Source organism: Microtus oregoni, unplaced genomic scaffold, assembly GCF_018167655.1.
Source record: "Microtus oregoni isolate MIOR12 unplaced genomic scaffold, Mior012 000098F_ref0000018, whole genome shotgun sequence".
In the NCBI taxonomy this organism is placed as follows: domain Eukaryota; kingdom Metazoa; phylum Chordata; class Mammalia; order Rodentia; family Cricetidae; genus Microtus; species Microtus oregoni.
Window position 1 is genome coordinate 990,901 of NW_024544711.1, and position 27,448 is coordinate 1,018,348.

General features: G+C 46.9%; 1 protein-coding gene across 1 annotated transcript; it reads right to left on the bottom strand.

Moving 5' to 3' along the window:
• Positions 1 to 1,446: 1,446 nt before the first annotated feature.
• Positions 1,447 to 26,455, bottom strand: LOC121443032 (GDNF family receptor alpha-3-like). Its single transcript, XM_041644720.1, has 8 exons — positions 26,296 to 26,455; positions 15,146 to 15,433; positions 9,944 to 10,036; positions 7,191 to 7,503; positions 3,227 to 3,330; positions 2,935 to 3,069; positions 2,514 to 2,605; positions 1,447 to 2,306 (listed from the first exon to the last, which is right to left on the bottom strand). Exons 1-8 carry the CDS (start codon positions 26,375 to 26,377, stop codon positions 2,217 to 2,219), a joined length of 1,197 nt encoding a protein of 398 aa, XP_041500654.1. The 5' UTR covers positions 26,378 to 26,455; the 3' UTR covers positions 1,447 to 2,216.
• Between the last annotated feature and the right edge of the window lie 993 nt (positions 26,456 to 27,448).

Consider the following 27,448-nt stretch of genomic DNA (forward strand, 5'->3'; position numbering starts at 1 on the left):
GGGAAGGATTGAAGCGGGGAGGGGAGAGGCAGGGAGGGGAGCAGAGAAAAATGTAGAGGTCAATAAATATCAATAAAAAAAAAGACACCATGACTAAGGCAATTTATAGAAGAGAGAGTTTATTGAGTTTTGTTTACAGTTTCAGAGGGTGAGCACATGACCACCATGGCATGGGGCATGGCCACAGCAATGAAGCAGTAGCCAAGAGCTTACATTTGATCCACAAGCAGAAGGCAGAGATAGCTAGTTGGAATTGGAGTGAGCTATCAAAGCTCAAAACCCACCCCCAGTGACACACCTCCTGATCCTTCCCAAACAGTTCCATCAACTGGAGACCAAGCATGAGCCTGGGGGGGCCATTCTTATTCAAATCACCGGAGACCCAGTCTCAAAAACAAACAAATCTCAACACTTGGGAGACAGAGGCTGGGGAGTGTCTCTCAGAGTTCAAGGCCAGCCTGGTTTACTGATCAAATTCCAGAACAGCCAGGACTACACAGAGAAACTGTCTAAACAAACCAATGAAATAAAACAAAATAAAAAAAACTCTATGAGTTTATGAGTGACATTTCAGAAATTAAGTATGTATAAGCTAAGATAGCTGTAGACTTATGGTGGGGGGACACCTCACATTTAAACCACAGCACAGGTGGAGGAGTTGGAAAGATGGCTCAGCAGTTAAGATCACTTGTTGGCCTTGCAGAGAACCTGGGTATGGTTCCCAGCACCCATACGGTGGTTATCACCTTCTGTAACTCCTGTCCCAGGGTGCCCTTTTCTGTGGGCACTGGGCACGCATGTGGTACATAACACTCACAAACATAAAATAAAAAAGTAAATCTAAAAAATTATTTTAAGCTACAACAGAGGCCTAAATGAATCAATGTGTGTTCCTGAAAACAGTGTGTATTAGACAGTAGCTGGCGCACAGCGTAAGCTCAAGAAATGAGGGTTGTTAGCATTTTCTGCTGCATTTACCACACTGCTGTGTTCCAATATCACTGACTGTCTTCTCGGCATCTCTACTCTGGTATGAGAAAAGACTTGGAATAGTGTCTGAGCCTGGCTTCCTCAGCCCCTCTTCCGTCTACCCCAGTGTCTCACGGAGACAGAACTGACTAGCCGGCCTCGGAAAGAAAGAAGGAATGAATGAGCAAACACCCACAGCTCTATAAATACATTCTTCCAACTCCTCTGCTCGGGAAGGACGCTTCCTTACTCCTGTAGGACTAGATTCCCCGAGAGCAAGGATCAGCCTCTGCTTTCTTCTGGGCCTGTCGTGATCTGGAGCAGCTCATCAGACAAGGGTTCAATCAATGCTGCGGCTGACTGGGGGCCTCAGTGGTAGATTCTAGGCAGGTCCCAGAATCCTAGAGTTGGGATGGAGACTATCTTTTATTTTTATTTACTATTTTTCTTCTAACTCTGTGGCAAGGGCAGCTGAGAGAGCTGCCTGAAGGCTCACAGCCGTCAGCATCCAGGAGGGAGGCTGGTCTCCCCATCATCTGCTCAGTGCCCTTGTGACTGAGGCATGCCACTAATCTTGTGTAAACTCACAGTTTAAGAAAATGGGAAAAGATTTAGTTTTAGGTCAAAATGTTTAATCATGATCCAAGGGGCTGGGGGACTTGAGGACAGTCATAGGAGTTAAGCAAGACCCAAAGGCCTCAGCTCCTGATGCCCAAATGTTCAGGATTGCACGTCAGAGCAGTGAAGACAGCAGTTTCTCACTTCCATTCAGAGGGGATGAGGGGCCAGGAACACCAGCCTTCCTCACAAAGGGAGCGTCTTTTTCAGCTGCCTCAGAACCCTCAGCCCTGCCTTCCTAAAGAATGGAACAGGGAATGGCTGACTTGTTAGGCTCTGGGCAATCCTGGGAAAGAGGAAGAAGGGATGGGGGTGGGGAAGCAAATCGCCACCAGAATATATGGCCAAAACAGCGGTGACAAAAGTCCTAAGGAGGGACAGCCTGAGATAGAAGAAGAGGTCAGGGAGGTTTGAGAACTAGCCAGTCAGGGTCTGAAGGTCATAGCCCCTAGCTTCTCCCAGGCCCTCATCTGGAGCAGACAGGACGTGCTAGGCGAGACGCCTGCTTGGTCCAAGGTTACGGTGTTGCACACTGCATCTTCTTCCGGAGGCTGTCAGTTTCTCACCCATAACAGGCGCAAGTCAGTCTGGGTGCGGCGGAAAGAACAAAAGACCCTGAGGATGACCAGCTACCAGAGGGTCTGAAGTAGAAGCAAGGTAAGTATGAAGATAGAAAGAACAGGTAGCCTGGGTTGTGGTCTTGGAGCAGTGTTATTTTTCTGTGGAAGAAATGGAATAGAGTCAGCCCAGAGGACATCTCGCTTCAACACCTAAGCCTCAGTCACATGATGTGTGCGTTGGAGGGCTATATTATTAGAGGTCTGTATCATGGTGTCTCTCCCACCTTGTCCCTTTGTCTGACTGAATTGCATTTTCTCCAACTAGTGCGGTAAAATCCGTGAGGTATGTGACCGAGGGGGTCCTACCGGCTGCTGTATCACAGAAGAGGTAGGGTCGTCCACCGGGTCCTGGGCAAACAGTCGTCTGTGGAAACTCATCTTAGCTGCAATGGCCTCCACTAAGTACAGGAGGAAAAGTAGATTGGAGCAAGGTGCCAGGAAGTTCCTCAGACTCCCAAGGCAAGAAAGGGAATGCCGGGGGCCCCTGGGGTACAGTGGGCAGGTGGATAGGAAGTGGAATTCTGACTTGTTCATCTTGGGGCCTAGACAAGTTGAACAGGCAGCATGGAGGCCACTCTGGGAGTGGGAGGAGTGGGAAAAGGAAGAAAGGTTCAGGTTGGAGGGATGAAGGGCTGAGCCCAGAAGAGGATGCTCTGACTAGAGAGATGGACAGGACTCCCCCCACCCCAAAAGTCACAGGGGCTGGCGGTAAGAGGGGCTTACGCACTGAGGCAGGGGTTCTGGGAGAAGGACCTTTCCAGCTGCTCACACTCTTCCTGCAGGTTGCCACTGCCTCGGCAGGTGCAGCTTAGGGCAACACTAGCATTGACCTTGCTGATGAAGTTTGGGGTCATAGCAGTCCCTGTTGGGCGAAGAGAGGAAGGGATAAACTCCAACTCCAGCCTCCATCTTCTTCCACCTGTCCCAGGACCTCAGCGCCATCCCGGGCGCTGTCTCCAGTGTATTCACACCTCGGAGCTGGCTACTCTATTGATTCCCTACGTATGCTCCAGCCTCACCAATCAGCCCCAGGTAAGCCCGCAGACATCGGGATTGCTCCGTGGCACAAGTCCCAAGGACGTCCATAGGATGGCAATGGGTCTGGAAATCCAGCAGGCGCGATCTGAAAGAAAGGAACCCAGGACCCCCACTGAGGACCCAGACTTCACTCTCGCTGTCCTCAGCTGGCCACGCCTGTCTTCACGCCAGCTCCTCTTCTCCTTCAGCCCTACATGCACCGCAATCCAGTCACCACCCCCGAGGCCCCACAGCCCATCACAGTGAACGTGAGCTCCACAGTCCCTGGCTACACGATCTTTGGGGTTTCCTTGACTGTCAGTCAGAGAGGATAACAGCCGAAGCAGGCCGACTTTAAGGAGACGAACAGGAGGATGCATTCAGCATAGTGCCTGGCGCACATTCCGTGCTTAGCCAACGCCAGACACTCTGGTTATTAGCATCCATCCTACATTAGGGAAGACGGCCCTCTCAGTTTCTCTCTGTGTTGCTGCGGTAAAATTTGGGGTTTTATTTTAGTTCACAGTTCCAGGTCACAGTTCAACGGAGCAGGGAAGCCACGGCAGCGGGAACTTGAAGTGGCCACTCACGTCCACAGTGCAGAGGGGGGAGAAAATGCATGCACGCTGGTATTTAGTTCACATTCTTTTTATACAGCTCAGGACCCTAAGCGCTGGGAACAGCTACACTCACAATGGTCGATCCGATCACATCAATTACTGAGATAAAATGCAATCCCCAGGGCTGGAAAGATGGCTCAGCAGTCAAGAGCATTGGCTGCTTTTCTTGAGGACAGGGGCTCGATTCTTAACACCCACATGGTGGCTCACAACTATCTGTGACTCCCGTCCCAGAGGATCAGATGCCTTTTTCTGGCTCTCAGGGTACCTGATATGTACACGGAACACGTACATACATGCAGATAGACAAAACATATATATAATCAAAATAAAAAAACCTTAAAGAACAAAACCACCTGACATACCAGTCATTTTTAGGTGCTAAAAGTGAGTTTGTCCTGTATATGTTTCTTCAGTTTGTGCTACATTTTACTTCATGCTAGGTTGTTTACTTCTCTACTACTTCTACACAGCTAGGACTCCTTAAAGGCCAGTATTTTACTCGTTTTAAAATTTGTGAGGGGGCTGGAGAGATAGCTCAGCAGTTAGGAGCACTGGCTATTCTTCCAGAGGTCCTGAATTCAATTCCCAGCAACCACATGATGGCTCATAATCATCTGTAATGAAAGCTGGTGCCCTCTTCTGGCCTACAGGTAGGCCACTGTGTACATAATAAATAAACCTTAAAAAAATAAATAAAATGTGTGAGATGATAGTAATGTTTACTAGAATGATAGTTGTCAGGAACACAGAATGGTTAGAGACTAAGTCATATTCCTGCCCTCCAAAGCCAAGTTAGAAATCTGACCTTTGCCTGACACGGTAGTGTACACCTTTCCCAGGAGGCAGAGGCAGGCAAATCTCCGAGAGTTTGAGACTAGCCTGATCCACCTAGGAAGTCCCCGACCAATCAAGCCTACATAGAAAGATCCTATCTCAATAAAAAGAAAAGAATAAGAAAAAGAGGCCAGACTCTCTCCCTGTAGACCTTGAGCATGCTATTCTGCTTCTTTCCACTACGGCTTGCTCATTTGTAAACTGAGGACGATACAAAAGAGTCACAGCAACCAGCTTATAGGCTTCCTGCCACTTAAACAAGAAGATACTAAGTATTTAAAGCAGTATCAAGTCCATAAGAAGTGGCTGGAAATGCTAGTGTTATTATTGAGAGCTCAAAGTAAAAGCTTTTTTAAAAAATAATTTATATGTATGAAGTTTGCCTGCGTGTACGTATGTGCAGCATGTGTGTGCCTGGTGCCCATGGAGGCTAGAACATGGAGTTGGATGCCCGGAACTGGAGTTACAGGCGATTGTGAGCCATCGTGTGGGAACTGAATTCAGGTCCCCTGCAACAGCCGCAAGTGAAGCTTCTCTTTACAGCTGAGACGGATCTAGCAGCTAAGCACAGACCTGAGTTTACATGTTTGAAACGTCTCACCCACGCTCACCCTGTCTCCACAGGAGATCACTCGTGGTGAGCGGTGTATAGTGTAGGAAAGACTTCAAGACACAGATGTGAAAAAAAAAAAAAAAAACGGGCGGTGGTGGCGCATGCCTTTAATCCCAGCACTTGGAAGGCAGAGGCAGGCGGATCTCTGTGAGTTCGAGACCAGCCTGGTCTACAAGAGCTAGTTCCAGGACAGGCTCCAAAACCACAGAGAAACCCTGTCTCGAAAAACCAAAAAAAAAAAAAAAAAAAAAAAAAGACACAGATGTGCCTGTTTTGTTGCCCGGATAGAAAAATCTGGCAGGGAATGCTTTCTAGAATAGTTACAGAATATTGAGCGATGTTTTAACTTTTTTTAAATTTTGTATTAGCATATATTAATTATGTGTAATAATGGGTTTTGTAACGACATTCTCACTACACTTTTAATTTTCATCTTTTGAAACCGTCTTACTGTGTTTTTCACGATGGTCTTAAAATCCTGGATTCAAGCATCCTCCTCCTGCCTCCGGCTTCCAAGGCTCTATCTAGTTTCCTGTAAAAGCTGGGATAGCCTACAGATCTCAAGGGATTCTGGTTGGAGTTAACCTGCGCTCAGCCTTGTGGGGAGGGGCAAGTGCTCGGTGAATGCTAGCGCTCGTTAAGAGCTTGATTTTGATTTATTTTTAATTTTTGTTTTTCTAAGACAAGGTCTTCCGTAGCCTATGCTGGCCTCAAGTTCTGGATATATCCGAGAATGCTCTTCCATCTCTGCTCTTTCTCCCTTGGCCTCAGGCATGAGCTACTAGCCTGGCTTGGGATTTTATCTCTTTATTTAATTTTTAATTAGAAATGTTTTCCTTATTTACACAGGGAATGGTTAGGAAGCCATCGATTGTGGATGGGGAGCACTCCGCACCATCCACTAACGCCTTGGGATAGTCTCTCTTGGTTTTGCAGCTGCCGCCTTCCCGGTCCAGAAGCTTGGAGGCCCCTCCTACCTCTGCCTCTTGGTTGTAGGAATACCTGGACTGCAGGTGCTAACCAGGTATCCCAGAGCCTCCCAGCACTCCAGAGGCAGAGGCAGGCAGATCTCTAAACCCAAAGGACAACCTGGTCTACCTAGTGAGTTCCAGGACAGCCAGGACCTGTAGAGAGATCCTGTCTCACAAAAACAGCAACAACAACAAAAACAAAAGAAAAGAAAAGAAAAGAAAAGAGAGAGAGAGAGAAAGAAAGAGAGAGAGAGAGAAAGAAAAGAAGAGTTTCTGGAGCCAATGAGATGAAATCACTCACTAGCAAGCCTGAAGACCTGAGCTCCTTCCTATCTCTCCACAACCTGACTCAGTGGAAGTTGACCTTTGACCTCCACATGTGCACTCTGAATCCTGAGGTTGCAGGACTACCCTGCCTCCCTCACCTCACCAAATAAATAAATAAACAAATAAGTAAATAAATGTGGGGTTTGTTTGTTTGTTTTGTTTTTTATTTTTTATTTTTAGCCAGGGTCTTACTTTGCTACCCTGGTTGGTCTGGAACTCAGTAAGTTGACCAGACATTTAGGAGGCAGAGGAAAGAAGATCAAAAGAATTCAGGGCTATATGAAATCTTGTCTCAAAAAATAAAATAAAATAAAATAAAATAAAATAAAATGGTCAAGGCCAGAAGTGGTGAGGTGACTTTATAATCCCCTGCACTCGGGAAATCCAGGGGAAAGCTTGGGCTACATAATGTAGTGAATAGCCTGGGCTACAGGAAAGAAGAAGGAAGAGTGGGGGGTGGGAGGGTTACAAAATCTCCAAGGTAAGAGTCAGCGGGCTCCCGGTGTCTGGGGAATCAGACGCGGCTTCCGCAGGATAGCCAGACCCAGACCGAGAGGTGTGCCACATCCCTGCCCATCCTGCCCACCCTCACAGGCACCTGCACAGAGGGTCCGCACGGCAGAAGCTCCGAAGATCCAGGCAATTGGGGACCACAGAGGGGAGGGCGCAGCTGGGGGCGATGGTGTTCCGCCGGCGCTCGCCACAGCTCACATCTTCAGGCCTGCATGGACAGAGCAGCAGGCCCTGGGCATGGGGCTCTGCCGCCTTCTCAAAGAAGGCGCGCAGCTGTGCGAGGCAGAGGTGGCGCTGGCAGCGGAACCCTGAGCACGCCTCCGCGTAGGCCTTGCGCAGGCGGTCACATTTGTCGTTAAGAGTACAGATCATAGCAAATTTGAGGCAGAGGTCCGAGTCTGTGGGGAGAGTAGCACCAAGTCACCAAGGCAAGGTCTCACTAGGAAGTCCAGGAAACGCCTGAGGTGACAGGATGTTGAGGTGGCAGAAAGGAAGGACTGTCCTGAACTAATCCACTCCTAACACTTCTCTCACTTCTCTCCTTCCCTGCCCTCATGTGGTCAGGTAAAATCATCCTAGCCGTCATCATCGTCATAACCATTATCGTCATCACCACCGACATCCACGCACATCTAACACCCACTCACTTATCCAGCATAGGAGCAGGAGACAGCTCGGTAAACAAAAGGGGCTCCTTGACCCTGCAGTGAGGCCTGGTGGTGGAGATCACCAATCAGAAGCTCTGCAATCCCCAGAGAACTTCCCAACTGTTGAGAAGATGCGACCAAATTCTGCTTAGGTTTGACTGGAGGCTTTTCTACTCTGTTCAGGGTTTTGTTAGTTTTCGTGGAGGGGATATCTTTTCTTTCCTTTTTTAAAATTGTGTGTGTGTGTGTTTGTGTGTGTGTTGCTAGGGAGCATGCGTGGAAGCTGGAGGACAGCTTGAGGGAGCTGGTTCTCTTCCGACACCACATGGGTCCCAGGTGGCCAGGCTTGGCAGCAAGAGCCCTCACTCACTGAGCCATCTCATCTGTCCTGTTTTTGAGAGAGGGACTCTCGGAGCCCAGACTGACCTTGAGCACACTGTCTAGCAAGGATGCCCTTGAACTTCTGATCCTCTTCTTACTCTACCTCCCCAGGGTTGAGGTTACAGCTATGAGCTACCACGTCCATCTTTCGTTTATTCTATTCAGTGTTATGTTACTTGCCCATCTTTCATTTACTGATTCACATATAAAAATTCTCCCATATTCTGAAACTTTGAAAATTAGAATGATATATATATATATATGATATATATATTATAACAACACTATGTGTGTGTGTGTGGTGTTGTTGTTTCATGAACCAGGGTTTCTCTGTGTAGCCTTGGCTATTCTGGAACTTGCTCTGGAAACCAGGCTAGTGTTGAACTCACAGAGATCCACCTGCCTCTGCCTCCTGAGCTGGGATTAAAGGTGTGCGCCACCACCACTCAGCTAGAATGATATTTTAATGTATGGAGCTGTGGGGTTAGACTTCATTGCATGCTGTCTACACACCACTGAGCTACAGCCCCACACCCCTATGATATTTCTAGTAACAGAATATTCCAACAAACAGTCCAGAATATTCCAGCAGGCTGTGATTTTTCACAGGTTGTTTACTGATTCCTCCTAATGGGTCTGTTATGTAGAAATCTGTGTTTTCTCTTCAAAACTCCAGTTCTAAGATATATACAGTTGACTATAATACAAAACTCAATAAAAATTCTAATTCTTAAGAGGGATGTGATAGCACATGTCTATAATTCCAGTACTCAGGAGACACAGGTGAATTTCTAGGAGCTTGAGGCCAGTCTGATTTGTATAGTGAGTTCCAGGCCAGCCAGGACTCAAAACAAAACAAAACAAACAATATATATATATATATATATATATATATATATATATATATATATATACATATACATATATATTACTATATATATAGTAATTCTTCCAGGCATGGCAGTGCACTCATATAATTCTAGCACTTGGAAGCAGAAGAATAAATAGCAAGACTTCAAGGCCTGTCTGGGCTACGTAGTAAGACCCTGTCTCAAAAACAAGAAAAATTCTAATTTTAAAAATACAGAACCAACTATACAATAAATTTTATTTGTATGTTAAAAACTACTGCCTGAATGTATTCTTTTTTGTTGTTTTGTTTGTTTGTTTTGTTTTTTAGCTAGGTAGCCCAGTCTGGCCCAGAAGTTACTCTGTAGCTGAGGATGACCTTAAACTCCTGACAGTCTATCCTCTACTTCTCCAGAGCTTGGATTAAGGCTGTGCTACACCCCCTCACTCCCCCTGTGCATTTGTCTTCTTTCTCAATCAGTTCACAGCCTCACAGGCCTGGAGGAAAAACGTGCACTCCAGCCCTCACCAGACTGATAGCTCCCACCCTGAGTGACCCCTGTGGGAATGAGATGCTTGCTACTTTCTCTTGCCCAACTTCTCACCCACCCCATTAGAACGGTTGATAACAAGCAATTTCCTAGTCCTTAGGGACTTCTGAAAAAAACTACTTTCCTGGCCACCTTAAATGTGGGTAAATACTCCATTTCAGTGTGTTTTCTGCTCTGCTGCTGCTCCCACACACCCTTCCTGAGGACCAGTAGCCCTAATGGGCTCTGGAGGTTTCCCTAGTAACTGTGGCTTTTTAATGACTCCTGGGAACACAGACCGTGCACCAGAGCTCAGACTTCCATCCTGACACAGCAGGCAGAAACTCTTCCCCAAAGCACCCCCAGTTTATGCTCCCCTCAGAGCCCAAGCCCAGCCTCCCTTTCTGCATCCTAGGGCTTGTCCTCCACACCTGGTTTGAGCATGCTCAGCTTGCTGAGATTCACTTTCCAGGGTTTGCTGGTCACTGTGTCTTCATAGGGGGAGACATCCAACTCGTAGTCACCTAGAGAGAATGGAGAGTATGCGACCACCAAAAACAAGGACTTGTAAAGGGGAGCGGGGAGGGCTGAAGTTGCTGGGCCAGGCAGCAAGGCTCTGTACAGCAAAAGACAAGACAAGGTCTTGTACCTAGGGAGCTACGGCTGCACAGAAAGGAGAATAATTCAGAGCCATGAAGGCACAGGTTAGGCCCGATGAATAAATATATGAAAATAATTAAGAGCTATCATTTGTTAAACACATTGGATCCCAGGCACATGCATGTGCGCACACACACAGACACACAGACATACAGACACACACACACAGAGACACACACACACACAGACACACACACAGCTCGTTTCATCCCTTCTGGAAGTCTGAGTAGGTAAGAAGAAATTGAGAATGAGAGGGTAAGTGACTTGTTTGGATTCACACGGGCTTAATAAGAAGGGGACCTGGGCGAGGCACTGCAGTGTATGCCTTTCCTCGCAGTGCTCTGGGACAAGGCAAGCAGCTCTCTCTGAATTAGAGGCCAGCCTGGTGTGTGTGTGTGTGTGTGTGTGTGTGTGTGTGTGTGTAGCGAGTTTCATGCCAGTCAGAGTTACATAGTGAGACCTTGTCTCAAATAAAGAGGTGGGGTGAGATATAAAACCCACACTGGTTCTAGAGTTTCTGCTCCTAAGAATAGACCTCGCCTGTGGGTGCACAAATGAGCAAGGAGATGTTTTCTTGCTGTCCCTTGCCATCAGGGAAGGGACGGAAACGGGGTTGTGTTCTGGGCTTGACCACTGGCTATAGAGACAGCATAGAAATGGAAGTGAGGCCAGGTCCGGAGCTGGACCAAACTGAGAAAACCAGAGGAAGGAAAGACACAGTGGCCCCACAGCCAGCACCTCCCTCCCCGTCCTCCTGTGGGGCTACGGACTCCTGAAGGGCACGTGCCAGGTTATAAGCATGGTGGGCGCTCAATAAATGCCGTTAATAAGTGTTGGGGGCTGTGATGCAGCTCAGTGTTAGAGTGCCTGCCTGGCATGTACAAAACTCTGGGCTCAACCCCAGTGCCAACAACAGATTGGACATAGAGACTCCTATGTAACACCATCATTTGGGAAGGAGAGTAGGCAGAATAAGAGTTCATGGCCATCCTTGGCTGCTTAGAAGCCAGCCTGGGTTCACGAGACCCTGTCTCTAGACCTTCCTATTGGAAGAAAGAGGTGAGCTGCTGGTGTCACCCAACAGGCCTCTGTAAAAGCATCTTGAAGACTGCAGGAGCATAGCTGTGAGAAAAACTGTGAGGACAGGCTTTAAGAAAGGAAGACCTGGGACCTCCTGAAGAGAAGCAGGAAGTGGGAGAGTCCCGGAAGAGGTCTCTGAGGAAGATTACCGTGCACTGAGAAACCGTTAGGATGAGGAGCAGAAAGCAGGAAGTGGGGCTTCCCTGTCCCCTGTGAGAGGAACACACACAGTCAGCCCACTGGTGCCAGGCTTGGCCATGTGGCTCGCTTCAGCCTGTGGAGTTTAGGCTGTAATGTTGTAAGCCATATCTGAGCAGACATTTTAGACCCATTGCATGGTTCTGCTGCCCCTCCTTTCTCTACCAGCCTGGGTTATTCCATGAGGACGGAAGGCAGAGCAAAGTCAACTGACGGAAGCTGGCGTCAGGTGTAAAACATGAGCAAGAAAGACAGTTTTCTTTTTAAAAGCAGAGGTTTGAGCCGGGCGGTGGTGGCGCACGTCTTCAATCTCAGGACTTGGGAGGCAGAGGCAGGAGGATCTCTGTGAGTTTGAGGCCAGCCTGGTCTACAAGAACTGGTTCTAGAACAGTTAGTACTGTTACACAGATAAACCTTGTCTCAAGACACCCCCAATAAATAAATAAATAAATAAATGAAAGCAGTGGTCTGGAAGAGGGCTTGTTGTAACTGCGGTTTAACCTAGCAAAAGTTTTGATTTTCAAGACATCAGAGAGGCAGATGGGTCTCTGAGTTTGAGGCTAGCCTGGTCTACAAAGTGACCAAAGCTACACAAGGAAACCCTGTCTCAAAAAAACAAAAGACAGGACTGGAGAGATGGCCTAGTGGTTAAGAGTATTGACTGCTCTTCCAGAGGACTTGGGTTCAATTCCTTGGCAGCTATGCTGTTTGTAACTCCAGTTCCAGGGGATCCAACATCCATGACAAAACACCAATGTATACAAATTAAGAATAAATGAAAAAAAAAGAGATCAGAATTTTAGGGTTACAGGATTAAGAGAAGCAACTTTCTCTCCTATTTGGACACAGAAGATAAGGCTGGAAAGGGTTCTGAGTTATGAAGTTGATCAGAACTCAACGAGAAGGAAAGCAAATCAAACACATGGGTACCCTGGTGATTGCTGGGATCTCACGATTGATGAGGGGGTAAGGAATAAATCCTGCCAGATGGACAAATACACTCCGGAGGAAAAACAAGGGCAAGGGACTTTTAATTAGGGCTACAAGGAAGCACATGTCTTTGTGGGAAAGGCTACTAGGCTCATGAGATGACAGAAATCAAAGATATAAAAAGCAATTGTGTGTTGTACAGCCAAGAGCTACCAGCCCATATTAAAAGATTATGAGACTTAAAATCCCCGACCTCCGTCAGGCAGGAAGCAGGCTGAGAATACTGTTCCGTCCCCAAGGAGGCTCAGTCTCCGACGCCCATTTCAAACACAGCCAAAGAGAGTAATAGAAAAGCAAGAGGCTGGCAGAGGGCTGGGCCAAGAGTCCTACAGAACAGGGGACATTCCACTGCACCCCTAAAACAAAGGGAACACCCTTCCTCTTAGGGAGGACGGTCTTTGGACATCCGCTGTGAGCCACTGTGCCCTATGCCTCCCAGCCTCCCCTTTCTGAGCGTTGTGTCTTGATTCCGTTCTTTACCGTGCACTGAGAATACAGAAGGCGGATGCCTTGTCTTTTCAATTTATGGGTTTCTAGATCAAGAGGAGCCAGATCCAGACCCAGCAGAGAAAATTCCATGAGCTGGGACATAGGCCTGTGTTCTCTGCTGTCAAAGGTTGAGGGCACACGTCTGAGGCCATTCTGTGCTTCAGAGTAAGACCACTGGGCAAAACCTGAAAGTGTCCAAGTGCCAGAAGAGGGTGTCGGATCCCCTGGACTGGGGCTACAGACAGTCATGAGCGGCCTCCTGGGTGCTAGGAATTGAACCCTGGTCCTCTGGAAGAGCAGCCAGTGCTCTTAACCACCAGAACAATCTGCAGCCCCCTCCTCACACTGCCCCCACTTTGTCTCTTTGTTTTAGGGATGAGGCCTCTGACTGGCCCGGGACTCACTGAGCAGGCTCAGCTGTCTGGCCTACACCCCAGGGATCTGCCTGTCTGCTCCCCGTCCCTGGGATTACAAATGTCACATGCCCATTTGCTTTGTTTTAATGTGTGTTCTGAGCTCAAACTTAGGTCTCTTATGTTTGCAAGGCTGACTGAGTTACCTCCCCAGCCCCTTTTGATCTTTTTTTGTTTGTTTTGGGTTTTTGTTTTGTTTTGTTGTTTGAGACAGGGTCTCACTAGCCTAGGCTATTCTTGAATTTTGGGGATCCTCATACCTCAGTCCCTCGTGTGCTGGGATTACAAGCCTCCATGCTCACCTATGGATCTCTTCTTCCTCTTCTTCATTACCACAACATAGTCCCAACACTTGGGAGGCAGAGGCAGGTAGATATCTGAGTTCGAGGCCAGCCTGGTCTATAGAGCGAGTTCTGGGACAGCCAGGGCTACACAGAGAAATCCGTCTCAAAAAACCCCAAATTAGTTAGTTAGTTAGTTAGTTACAAAGATGACTGTTAAGTTGGGAGCTTAGGCTCCAGCCCCTTGCATCTATCCTAGCTGACCCTGAGAGTTAGCACTCTGGACTCCAAATCCCAGCAGGCCAGAAAGGGGGTCAGGACAACTCCCACAGAATATTTAAGTGAACTCCCAAAAGAGGAACACGTGGTCTCTTTTCCTTCCTCCTTGTGGTCTCAGGGTCACCCGAGAGCGCAGAAACTCCCATTAAACCTGGATATTTCTTAATTTGGCTTGTTTTGATTTGGCTTGATTGGGATTTTGCATGAGTGGAGAGCTCGCGTTAGGAAAATATTCCTAACAAAGATGACTAGTAAAGATGGGCCTATGGCAAGAGACAGGTGTAAACCTGCTTGGCTCTCTCTGTGCCTTCTCTCTTGCTGCCTCTTGTGTGATTAAGAAAAACCTTTCTGTCACAAGCTACTCTTTCTGAATCAGCAGGCCCTGTGGTGTCCTAAACATGTTCTGAGTTAAGACCCCTTTCCTTTCCTCATTTTCTCTCAACATCCTATTTCAGGAACTCCTCAGGCTGGGATCTTCCAGCTTAGAGCTTTGTGAAGAGGAGGATACAGGGAAGAAAAGTGGACATAAGGGGCCAGCAAGATGGCTCAGCAGTTAAAGGGCTTGCCCCCAAGTCTGACAACCCGAGTTTGATTCCCAGAAGAAGAGAAGCTACTCCAGAACTCACATGCACCCTGACATACATACAAACATAGATCTACACACATGAACAAAGAAATTTTGTTTGTTTGTTTGTTTGTAGAGACAGGGTTTCCCTGTATAGCCCTGACTGTTCTGGAGCAAACTCTGTGAACAGGGGGAGGGTGGGAGGGGAGAGGAGAGGAGAAAAGGGGAGTGGGAAAAAAATGTATAGCACATTCCAATCCAAACAATTAAAATGAGAAGGTTAAATTTTAAAAAAAGAAAAAGAAAAAAGAAATGTAGAAATAGGTAGAGGGGCCAGGCGATGGTGGCGCACGCCTTTAATCCCAGCACTCGGGAGGCAGAGGCAGGCGGATCTCTGTGAGTTTGAGACCAGCCTGGTCTACAGAGCTAGTTCCAGGACAGGCTCCAAAGCCACAGAGAAACCCTGTCTCAAAAAAAAAAAAGAAATAGTTAGAGGGGAGGGCAAAGTTTTAAGGACCCAAGAAGATAATGCCAAATTTTCCCTTCATCTCTTCCAGATACCACTCGCAGAGCTTCATTTGTCCCCACCAAATCAGTCACACGGTCTATCTCACACCACTGAGAAATAACTTCCTCAAATCCACCTACAGCTTAGCCCACTCTAGGAGAGCGTCTTACCAAGGCTTCGGGCAGGGTGAACCGTCCAGTAAATTTTCAAACAGGTAGCTTGGTGCTTCATGCGCAGGCGGCACGTGCAGCCCATCAGAGAGCTGTTCCTAAGCTGTTGCGTCGCCTGGAGGCAGTCTGCAGACATGGTAGACTCCTCTAGGGCCAGTGCAGTGCCTGCACTAGAGGTGCATGACTCCAGCTGATGGAAGGCAGCCTTGCAAGCAGGATCAGCCTGGCACTTCTTTCTGGCGTGGATACAGCTGTTCACAAACCTGCTCTCTGTGGGAGGGGAGTCTCCTGCAAAGACAGCAATCAAGTGAGGCCACCAAATCATGAGGTGAGGAAGGGCAGATTCCGAAGAAATCATGAGAAAACTCTAGGGCATCACAAAGCCCTTTAAGAATAAGTGTGGAGGGTGCTGGAGAGATTTCTCAGAAGTTAAGAGCATTGGCTGCTCTTCCAGGGTACCCAGGTTCAATTCCCAGCACCCACATGGCAGCTCACAACTGTCTGTAATTCCAGTTCCAGGGGATGCAGCACCCTCACACAGACATACATGTAGGCAAAACACCCATGCACAGAAAAAAATAAATTAGAAGAAGAAGAAGAAGAAGAAGAAGAAGAAGAAGAAGAAGAAGAAGTGTGGAGCGTGCTGGAAAGATGACTTAGCAGTTAAGAACACTGGCTGCTCTTACAAAGGACCCAGGCTCAAATTCCAACACCCATATGATGGCTTACAACTGTCCATAACTCCAGTTCGAGGGGATCTGTCACCCCCTTCTGACCTCTGTATGTATGTGGTGCACAAACATACATACAAGAAAAACACTGACATAAACAAATTAAAATATAATTAAGTCCTGTGCACACACACGCACATGAGTCATGCCAATGGCACCTATCAAAGAGCTGTTTCTGAGTTGTTGTGCTTCTTTAAAATATATACACTTGAGCCAGACAATGGTGGCTCACACCTTTAATCCCAGGACTCGGGAGGCAGGTGGACCTCCGTGAGTTCAAGGCCAGCCTGATTTACAGAGCAAGTTCCAGGTCAGCCAGAGCTATACAGAGAAACCCTATCTCAAAAACATACATATTTTGTTTTTTTACATATGTTATAGGAGTCCACTTGTTGGTTCCCAGCTGCTCAGTCCTGAAATAACCACACAGAAACTGTATTAATTAAATTACTGCTTGGCCCATTAGCTCTAGCTTCTTATTGGCTAACTCTTACATCTTAATTTAACCTATTTCTATTTGTGAGGAATATTCTTAAGATGAGCCTCTCTGCCAACACAAATAATTCCAATCAGACCAAATTAGACCGAATGAGTGCCCATATTTACTGCAGTACTCCTGGGTGGTCTGAGAAGCAAGGCAGGTAGGGGGGGGGGGGCACACAAAATCCAAAGACCACGTGTTCTTTTTCTCGGTAGCAGCCTAAATAGCCTGTGGGCGTGGTCCTGACCCTCCCTAAGGAGGGGTCAGCACTTGGTGTACTTTTCCAGAGGTGGACTCCGGAGCAAGGCTACTCCCAGGAGGAAGGGGCCTGAGATGGAGTTTTCTGGTCTGCTGGCACTCCATTGGCGCCCCAAGGATGAATGCCAGGGGCTGGGGTTACACTTTCAATCAATCACTATTAATCTGTGTATCACCACATGTCTGTGGCTTACCAGGTAAAGTTCTGGCATCTGTCTCCTGAGGGGCTACATGGCTTCTCCAGACTCTGCCTTCTTTTCTCCCAGCATTCAGTTTAGTTTTCCCTGTCTACCTCTATTCTGCCCTGTACAGACTAGGACAGTTTCTTCATTAGCCAATGATATTCACGGCATACAGAGGAGAATACCACATCATACACACACACACACACACACACACACACACACACGCACGTATATATTTCTTTTTAAGAAGTGTGGAGAGGCCGGGCACACGCCTTTAATCCCAGCACTCGGGAGGCAGAGGCAGGCGGATCTCTGTGAGTTCGAGACCAGCCTGGTCTAGAAGAGCTAGTTCCAGGACAGGAACCAAAAAAAAAAAAAAAAAAAAAAGCTACAGAAAAACCCTGTCTCTAAAATCAAACAAAAAAAAGTGTGGAGAGAAAGAAACACAGTGGACTGGACAGTCTACAGTTGTCACGATAGACATGAAGCGGAAAGACCTGAGAAGAGATGAAGATGTGAAGAGGTTTCTCAGCCTCCAAGGAGGCAGAGGAGACCAGCTTTTAGGAAATAAACTTAGTGATCCTTCCAGGGACAGGAGAAAGTAGCCCTGGGCAGAGCCATGCCACAGGCAGGGCTGCCATCATAACCAGAGGGTTGAGAGTGTGTATGGAGTTCCAGATGCAGGTTAGCAACACCTTTGAGTCTTTCATTTGAAATCTCTTAAAAACACAGTAAGGTAGACTGGCCAGATGTCTCAGTGAGTAAAGGTGCTTGTCACCAAGTTGATAACCTAAGTTCAATTCCTAGGACCCATATGGTGGAGGGATAGAAGCAACTCTCGGGAGTCATACTATGGCATGCCTGACCCCTTCCAATAAGCATATAAAACATAGTTTTTAAATGGGGGGCGGGTATTTGGTCCACTTATTTTCTCAGAAATACCCAGACAGTTGCAGTTCAGTCATGGAAGAAGCTCTTGCTTCTAGGACTTGGTATCCCCATGTGTCACGGCACATCATTTCCCGCCAGCTGCTTAAAGTGGAAATTCGGGTCTGGAGAGGTAGCTTAGTGGTTAAGAGCACTGGCTGCTCTTTCAAAGGGCCTGGGTTCAATTCCCAGCATCACATGGAGGCTCACAACCCACTGCAACACCAGTCCAAGGGATCCAGTGCTGTTCTGATCTCCTCCAGCACCAGACGTGCCTGTGGGGCACAGACACACATGCAGGCAAAACCCTCATGTACATAAAATAAAATAAATAAATCTAAAATTTAGATGTTCCGACAGGGTGGTTTGCAAGAAAATGGCAGCCGGGATGTGGTGGCAGACATCTTTAATCCCATCACTCAGGAAGCAGAAGCAGGCTGATCTCTGAATTCAAGGCCAGCCTGGTCTACAGAGTTCCAGGACAGCAGGGCTACACAGAGAGATCCTGCCTTGAAACCACCTCCCCTTAAAAAGAAAATGACCTTTATAGAGACTGACACTATTAGGAGGGGTGGCCTTGTTGGGGTGGGCTTTGAGATCTCCTAAGCTCCAGCTCTGTCCAATGCGATCCAGAATTGCTTCTGTTGCCTGTGGATCAAGATGTGGAACTCTCAGCTCCTTCTCCAGCACTGTATCCGCCTGCGTGCCGCCATGATGATAATGGACTAAACCTCTGAAACTGTAAGCCCGGCCAGGTTAAATGTTTTCCTTTAGAAGAGTTGCCATGGTCATGGTGTCCCTTTACAGCCTCAGAAACCCTAAGATGCATGTGTTCAACAAGTCCCGTTGCCGCAACCACTTTTGGGAATCTACCCACCATTTCCCTTGGCCAGTCTCCTGTCAGGTCTCCACAGTTGTAGCTCCCAAAGCCCTTCTCTCCCATCTTCTGGCTATCTTATTCAGTGAACCCCTTTTGTAATCTAGTAAACTTTTTATTAAGGTGAAATCCACACAACATAAAATTTACGTTCCTTTAAAACTTCCTTTATGATATTTACTTCTTTCTGAAGGGTCTGTATGCCACAGCACACGAGTGAAGATCAGAAGCCAATCCATAGGATCTGGGCCCCTCCTTCCACCACCTAAGTCCCAGGAACTGACCTCCGGTCATCCCAGAGCCTGATGGTAAGTGCCTTTACCTACTGAGCCACCCTGCCAGACCCAAGATTTACTTTCTCATTCTTATTTATTTTATGTGTATGTTTGCCCTCATGTACATATGTATATCACATGTATGTTGCCCATGGAGGCCAGAAGAGCGAGCTGGATATCCTGGAACTAGAGTTTGGCAAAGTTATGAAGCTCTTTGTGGGTGCTGAACACCAAAATTGGGTCTTCCGCAGAGCGACAAAATTCCCCTAACCACCGAGCAGTCTCCAGCCCTGCTATGCTTAACTTTTGGGGGGAAAACTGTCAAACTGTTTTCCACAGAAGCTACATTTTTAGCTTCCCACAGCCAAGCTGAGAAGAGTCTGGTTTTCCCTCAGACCTACAATGGAAAATTGATTGCTGTTTTTCCATTTTGCTGCTATTGTGCGCCCCCCCACCCCCCCCCCCAGGAAAGCTTCTCATTGTGATTTTCATTTGCATCTCTCTAATGACTGAGGCGGCTGCGTGTATTTTTATGTGCTTGTTAGCTTCTTGTGATCCTCAGTAATAAACTGAAGAGCAGGGTGCAGGAAAAGTCTACGAATGGAAGATGTATTAATAAATGAATTTTAACCCCAGCAGCACAGACATTAAGGACCTCATTGAATAAATGGGACCTCCTGAGACTGAGAAGCTTCTGTAAAGCAAAGGACACTGTCGCTAAGACACAAAGGCAACCCACTAACTGGGAGAAGATCTTCACCAACCACGCAACTGACAAAGGTCTGCTCTCCAAAATATATAAAGAACTCAAGAAACTAGACCGTAAAAGGCTAACCAACCCAATTATAAAATGGGGCATTGAGCTGAACAGAGAATTCTCAACAGAAGAACTTCAAATGGCCAAAAGACACTTAAGGTCATGCTCAACTTCCTTAGCGATCAGGGAAATGCAAATCAAGACAACTTTAAGATACCATCTTACACCTGTCAGAATGGCGAAAATCAAAAACACCAATGATAGCCTTTGTTGGAGAGGTTGTGGAGAAAGGGGTACACTCATCCATTGCTGGTGGGAATGCAAACTTGTGCAACCACTATGGAAAGCAGTATGGCGGTTTCTCAGGAAATTCGGGATCAACTTACCCCTGGACCCCGCAATACCACTCTTGGGAATATACCCAAGAGAGGCCTTATCATACAACAAAAGTGTATGCTCTACTATGTTCATAGCAGCATTGTTTGTGATAGCCAGAACCTGGAAACAACCTAGATGCCCTTCAATGGAAGAATGGATGAAGAAAGTATGGAATATATACATATTAGAGTATTACTCAGCAGTAAGAAACAAGGACTTCTTGAATTTTGCATACAAATGGATGGAAATAGAAAACACTATCCTGAGTGAGGTAAGCCAGACACAAAAAGAGGAACATGGGATGTACTCACTCATATTTGGTTTCTAGCCATAAACCAAGGACATTGAGCCTATAATTAGTGATCCTAGAGAAGCTAAATAAGGAGAACCCAAAGAAAAACATATAGGCATCCTCCTGAATATTAACCTTCATCAGGCGATGAAAGGAGACAGAGACAGAGACCCACATTGGAGCACTGGACAGAAATCTCAAGGTCCAAATCAGGAGCAGAAGGAGAGAGAGCACGAGCAAGGAACTCAGGTCCGTGAGGGGTGCACCCACACACTGAGACAATGGGGATGTTCTACTGGGAACTCACCAAGACCAGCTGGCCTGGGTCTGGAAAAGCCTGGGATAAAACCGGACTCTCTGAACATAGCGGACAATGAGGACTACTGAGAACTCAAGAACAATGGCAATGGGTTTCTGATCCTACTGCACGTACTGGCTTTGTGGGAGCCTAGGCAGTTTGGATGCTCAACTTACTAGACCTGGATGGAGGTGGGGGGGTTCCTTGGACTTCCCACAGGACAGGGAACCCTGATTGCTTTTCGGGCTGAGGGGGGGGGACTTAATTGGGGGAGGGGGAGGGAAATGGGAGGCGGTGGCTGGGAAGAGACAGAAATCTTTAATAAATAAATAAATTTAAAAAAAAACAAAATAACTAAATAAATAAATAAATAAATAAATAAAATAAATGAATTTTACAAACTGAATACATCTATGTAACCAGCATCCGAGTAATGAAACTGAACAGTACCCAAGGCCCTGAAGTCCTCTTCCGGGTACCTGCAAGAAAGTCAGTATCTTTCTGTGTGTGTGTGTGTGTGTTTTCAAGACAGGGTTTCTCTGTAGTCCTGGCCATCCTGGCACGCGGTACTTGCCCTGTAGACCAAGCTGGCCTCGAACTCACAGAGATCCTCCTGCCTCTGACGTGTACCACCACCGTCCAGTCCAACATTTTATTTCTAACAACAGAGATCAGTTTTACTTTCAATCACGTAATATGCGTTTTTTTTGGTTATTTCTTTTTTGCACCTTGGCAAGTATGTATGTGTTTATTTATGTGTGGGGCATTGCCTGTGTGCAGTACATGTGCCTGTGCACACACACGCAGAAGTCATGGCAGCATGTAAGGGTGTCTTTCTCTATTGTCCTTTGCCTTGTTGCCTCGCTATGGGATCTCTTACTAGACCAGAAGCTCATCTTTTTGGCTAGGCTGGCTGACCAGCAAGCTCTCAGCATCTGCCTGTCTCTGTCCCACCATGTCAGGGTTATAGGTACACACAGCCGTGACTGTGTTTTGCTGTTTTAATTGTGGATGCTAGATATTTAATTCAAATCATCATACTTACCAAATAATCACTCTTACCTACTGAGGAATTGCTCTAGCCCCTTTTAGTGGGTTTCTTTTCTTTTTCTTGATAAATAGCGCAATGTACCACAGGAGCTCAAGCTGGCCTTGAACTCTCCATCCTCCCTCCTTCCTTAGACTCCTGAGTGCTGAGGTTACAGGTATGAGCCACCGTAATGACACAGCTTCTTTTGCTCAGTAACATAGTACCCATGGTCATGAGAATTTTTCAATTGCAAAAATCCATGAAAGGTGGTGGTAACTCTGTCACTAACGGTGTGGTTTCTTTTCTGTCACCTTGAACATGTAAAAGTTCATGTTTGTTTTTTGAACTAGGGCCTTAGGTAGTCAAGGTTTGCCTCAGACTCTCTATGCAGTGGAGGATGACCTTGAACCTCCCAAAAACTAGGATTACAGGCATGCATCACCATGCCCAGATTAGAAGCTTGCCTGGGCTGGCAAGATAACCTTTCCTACCAAGCCTGAGAAACTACTGTAGGTTATTCTTTGGTCTCCACATATGCATCCTCCATCACTCCAAATAAGTAAACAAATGTAAAAGATGATGATGAAGGAGGAGGAGGAGAAGGAGGAGGAGGAGGAGGAAAAGGAGAAAAAGAAGAAGAAGAAGAAGAAGAAGAAGAAGAAGAAGAAGAAGAAGAAAGCACCACTCTGGAGACTCAGCTCTTAAGAAAGAATAATGTTCTTTCAGAGGACCTGAGTTCAATTCCCAGCACCCACATGGGGCAGCTTATAACCATCTGCAAGTTAAGTTCCAAGGTATTCAGCACCCTTTTCTGGCCTCCTCTGGCACTTGCACTCATACAGAAAGACAAAAAGATACACAAATACACACATACACAAAAATGATGAAATAAATCTTTTTTAAAAATAAAGAAAGAAAAGAAAAAGAAGGGGGCTAGAGAGTTGACTTAGAGATTAAGAGTACTGGCTGCTCTTGCAGAAGACCTGTGCACAGTTCCCAGGATCCACATGATGGCACACTCCTGTCTGTAACACCAGTCCAGGAAATCCTGCACCCTCTTCTGGCCTCAAGGACTGTGTGGTACACAAATATACACAAATATATTCAGGCAAAACACACATGCATATAAAATAGAAACTTTACTTGATAGCTTCATATGTGTAAGAAGCCACAAAACTCTTGAATTTTCAAAAATATTTAAGGAAGGTATGAGATTTATATATTTGCTTGTGTGTGTGTGTGTGTGTAACGTGTGGTGTGTTTTATTAATGACTAAGGATGGTGAACAAAAATTGGAAAAGATTGCTGGACATGGATGGTGAAACATGTCTTTAATACCAGCACACAGAAGGCAGAGGCAGGAGCATCTCTGTGAGTTCCAGGACAGTCAGGGCTACAGAGAGAGACCCTTTTCAAAGAAAAAAAAAAAGAAAAGACCTTTACCCAAAGGGGGTAGAAAGTTTAAAGAGACGCTCGTTACAAATAAACACGAGTTAGTGGTTGATTGAAGGAAATGTCACAGGCTTCAGTCTCCTTGCGGTTACTGAATTAAATGAACATTTAACTGGACCAAATTCTGACTCCTAACTCTTCCAAAGGAAAAGCTCTTCTTTCTGGGAGTTGACCGAGCCTGAGCCTGGTGGATTCACAAACCGCTCAGGCCACAAAGAACTTGGAGGGACTTAAATTTAAATTTCAAGAGGAAAAAAAGTAGAAGTTGTCTTCTGGATTGTGAAACTGGGGCTTAAGTCAGGGCAAGATCATAAACTGATACAAGGCACAGATGTGTGCTTTAATTGACGCGTGTTTTCTTTTCTTCTTGGCTAGAGTTGGGAAACTGGATCTAGCTCCTGTTGGCAAGAGGTCCAATGCTCAGCTACACCCCGAGTCCTTTTCCTTCTCTTCTTTTAAATCTACAGCTCTGTGCTGACGCACCAGGGGATGTAGCTGGTCCAGCCTAGCTCAAAGTTAGAACTTAGAACGCATGTTTTCTAGCTAGTTTAGAATGATTTTTAGTCCACGATGCCACATCCCTGAGAGGGGGAAGTCCCCTTTATGTTTGGCTTGGGGTGAGCACTAGTATTCTCTACTCAATTGTTAAAAACTCCCCGTTTAAAAAAAAAAAAAACAAAAAACTCCCCGTTAGTGTTAGCTCATAAGCAGCACTTGGCAGCTACTGGACAGCAATGGTGTGTGCGTGTGCTCTGTGCATGTGTGTGCTCTGTGCGTGTGTGTGTGTGTGTGCTGTAGTGCTTAGGGATTAAACCCTAGGGCCTTAGGAATGACGCAAGGCAAGTACACTCACATACCTAGGCCCTGGTAAGGCCTCTTAAGCAGAAATTATTACGAGAGTTACGGCGGGATGGACCTGTCTGTCATTCCACTTCACCAATTAATGAGGAAGGTATTTAATGTTTACCTCTGATCCTAACCGGCAGAGATGCTGGGACTAGTGGAATTTCCTGGTGGGCAGCCAAGTCAGGCTGACGAGTTCTTATTGCCCAGATTTACCAACGGAGACAGGCTGTACAGACTAGTTCCTCCCTTTTCCCCTTTCTCATCTCTTCCTTGTGTGTGTTATTTTCACATGTATGTATGTGTGTCTGAGTGCACATAGATGTGCCTGTGGGGGCCAATGGTCCACGTTAGAAGTCTTTCTTGATTGTTCTCTTCTTTCTTTACTTTGTTTGTTTGTTTGTTTTGTTTTACGAGACAGGGTTTCTCTGTAGCTTTGGAGCCTGTCCTGGAACTAGCTCTTGTAGACCAGACTGGCCTTGAACTCACAGAGATTCGCCTGCCTCTTCCTCCCCAGTGCTGGCATTAAAGGCGTGCGCCACCACCACCTGGCTACTTTCAGTTTTGGAGACAGGTCTTCTCACCAAACCTGGAGCTCATCATTTTGACTAGACTGTCTGGACAACAAACCCCAGTCTCTACCCCTATACACCCCACCTCTGTTGTTGGTGTTACAGATGTGAGCTCCCAACTTTAATGTAAGTATTAGAAATCTGAAAATCAGGTCCCCAAGCTTGCACAGCAAGCAGTGTGCCTGTTGACCATCTCCCCAGACACACTCTGTTCCCCTTCCCCACACTCTGCACCTTTTTGGAGACAGGGCATTGCTGTGTATCTAGTCCAGGCTGGATTCAAACTCAAGGTCTTCTCTTCTCACAGCACCATGACCTGCTCAAGACTGGATTTCTGTAGCACCACCCCTGTTGTGTGTGGTCTCTCACTCGGGATGCAGGAGACCGCAGTGAGACTCCCCAGTGCCTTTCCGCCTTCCCAAGGTCATTATCTTTCTTTCCAGGGATTGTGGCTCTTACGATTCTCTCCCTTGGATAGAAGGACATGGCTCGGGACTGGAGAGATGGCTCAGTGGTTAAGAGCACTGTCTGCTCTTCCAGAGGACCCGGGTTCAATTCCCAGCACCCACATGGCAGCTCACAACTGTCTGAAGATCAGTTCTAGGGGATCTGACACTTCACACCAATGCACATAAAATAAAAGTTAAATAAACCATAAAAATGTTTAAAAAAAAAAAAAGGACATGGCTCTAATTCAGCCCTGAATTATATCATCCCACAAAATTTACTGCGGGTCAGTTACCCTCTGGAGAAGGCACTGTACTGGGTAGCTGGGGAAAAGCCGTGTGGCCAGAAAGAGAATTCTCAACACCAACTTTGTGGGATTCCTGAGAGGGAGTGGGTATGTCTCTGGCTCTTGCCTGCTCTTGGGTCACTTTTCCTCTTATTGGGTGGCCTTGTCCAGTTTATATGAGGGCTTTTCCCTTGTCTTATCGTATCCTTTTTTGTCGTGTTTGGTTGTTGTCTCTTGGGAGCCTGCTCTTTTCTGAAGGGAAACAGAGGGGAGTAGATCTGGGGGAGAGAAAAGGTAGGTGGGGGTTGGGAGGAGTGGAGGGAGAGGAAACTGCCATTGGGATGTATAGTATGAGAGAAGAATCTATTTTCAATAAAAAAAAAACCTTAATCTCAGGATTTGGGAGGCAGAGGCAGGCGGATCTCTGTGAGTTCAAGGCCAGCATAATCTACAGCTGAGTCCAGGACAGCCAGGGCTACACAGAGAAACCCTATATCGAAAACAAAAAAAATAAATTAAATTAAATAACTAAGTAATTAAAAAGCACATCCCAGTGTAGGAAGAGGGCAGGTTGTGGTAGCATTCTCAACAATACAATCAGGTAATGAGGTTAGCACATTCTAAGCAGTTCACAAGCCTATTCTATGACAAGTTACACAAATTCTTCAGTTTCTACTTCCTTTCTGCAGTATGAAAGAGTTGAAAGCCACTGAGAGCCAGTGGCAACCTCTGATCAGATTCTCACCTCCTGCAGATAATGACTTGGTAGTGCCGGGCTTCAGGTTGGCCCATAATTGATTTAGATGCACCTCAAAAGAGAGAAGTAGAACCAGGGGCGAGGAGATGCTTAGGTGGCCAGGATTTGATAGGGCTTCATCTACACGAGTCCATACTCTCGTCTAGGCTTGGAAACCAGCCCCTTTTTGACACTCTGGACTTTCTATTCCAGTTCCCCAGACTCCAGAGACAGAAGAGCGAGCACCCCACCAATACTCTTAGGTCCACCTGTCCTACAGCCCCAGAGGGTTCTAGGCTGAGTGAATGCACGGGGCGACACTTACCTGCTCCTAGTGCCAGCCACAGCGACAGCACCAGTAGCAAGAGCACCAGCGGCGGCGGTCGTGCGCTCCGGGAGCGTCCCATGGCCGGGTGTGGACGCTGGGTGTCCGCTCTCCAGGCGCTCTGCCTGCGCAGGGAGCCGCGTTCCAGGGAGCCGCGTTCCCCTGCCTCCGTGCGCGGGACTCGGGACTCGGGACTCGGCGAACAGGGCTCCCTCGGCCGGCACCTCCCACCGCCGCCTCCCGCCCCTCCTCCCGGCGCCGCCACTCTCCCACTAGGGTCGTGGGCACCGCCCTCCAACTCTGAAGCGCGAGGGAGCTTCGGATAGTTGTTTCTCCCGGACCCAGAGCGGGACAAGACCTTAGAGCCACTTGGATCTGCCAACCTACTGTCTGTCCGCTGCCAATTTCCCTGGCAAGATTGCTGCTGTTAAGTAATTGTCAAAAAACAAAGCAGTCTTTCTCGTTTGGAGCCCTTCTCCCCATCCAGGAACAAATGAAATCTTGTAACAACACTGGAATCAATTTGGTGTGGGCTCACTCCTGAGATCTCAGAGGTGGAAACAGGAGGATTGCTGTGAGTTGACACTAGCCTAACCTACATAGTGAGTTCCAGACCTGTCTGGGCTACAGAGAGACACCGTATCTCACACTCCTTTAATCCCAGAATTTGGGAGGCAGAGGCAGGGGGATCTCTGTGAGTTCAAGCCAGCCTGGTCTACAGGACAGCCAAGGCTATGCAGAGAAACCCTGTCTCAGAAAAACAAAACGAAACAAAACAAAAAAACAAACAAAACCAAAGCTAAATCAAATCAAGAAATCTTGAACAAGGGTATCTTGATTGTGAGTGTGTGTGTGTGTGTGTGTGTGTGTGAATTTGCACGTCTATTATCTCATTTGTCCTTAAGTAAGTATTTCTAGGGGTAAGGTTTTGTGATTATTGAAATCAAGACTCTAAAAAATGTTCCCCAGACTGGTGAAATGACAGAGGGGAACATAAGCAGGGCAGGACTCAGGAGCTTTGGTAAACCCATCTGCTCCAAAATCAAGCCCCTCGGACTGATGAGAGCAGTGGGAAGGATATTCCTCCCACCCTAACCCCTAGTGCCCAGTTCCTGCTAAGCAGATCAAACACTGACCAGAACTCAGATGCAGA

What these genes read in the sequence shown, in the direction of transcription:
- LOC121443032 (XM_041644720.1), bottom strand. Translation starts at nt 26,377, where the DNA reads ATGGGACGCTCCCGGAGCGCACGACCGCCGCCGCTGGTGCTCTTGCTA. An exon ending in CGTGCGGACCCTCTGTGCAG is followed by an intron (nt 3,331 to 7,190) that starts GTGCCTGTGAGG and finishes CCTTTCTTTCAG; the next exon opens with ATCGCGCCTGCTGGATTTCC. An exon ending in CTTCTGTGATACAGCAGCCG is followed by an intron (nt 2,307 to 2,513) that starts GTAGGACCCCCT and finishes TTTCTTCCACAG; the next exon opens with AAAAATAACACTGCTCCAAG.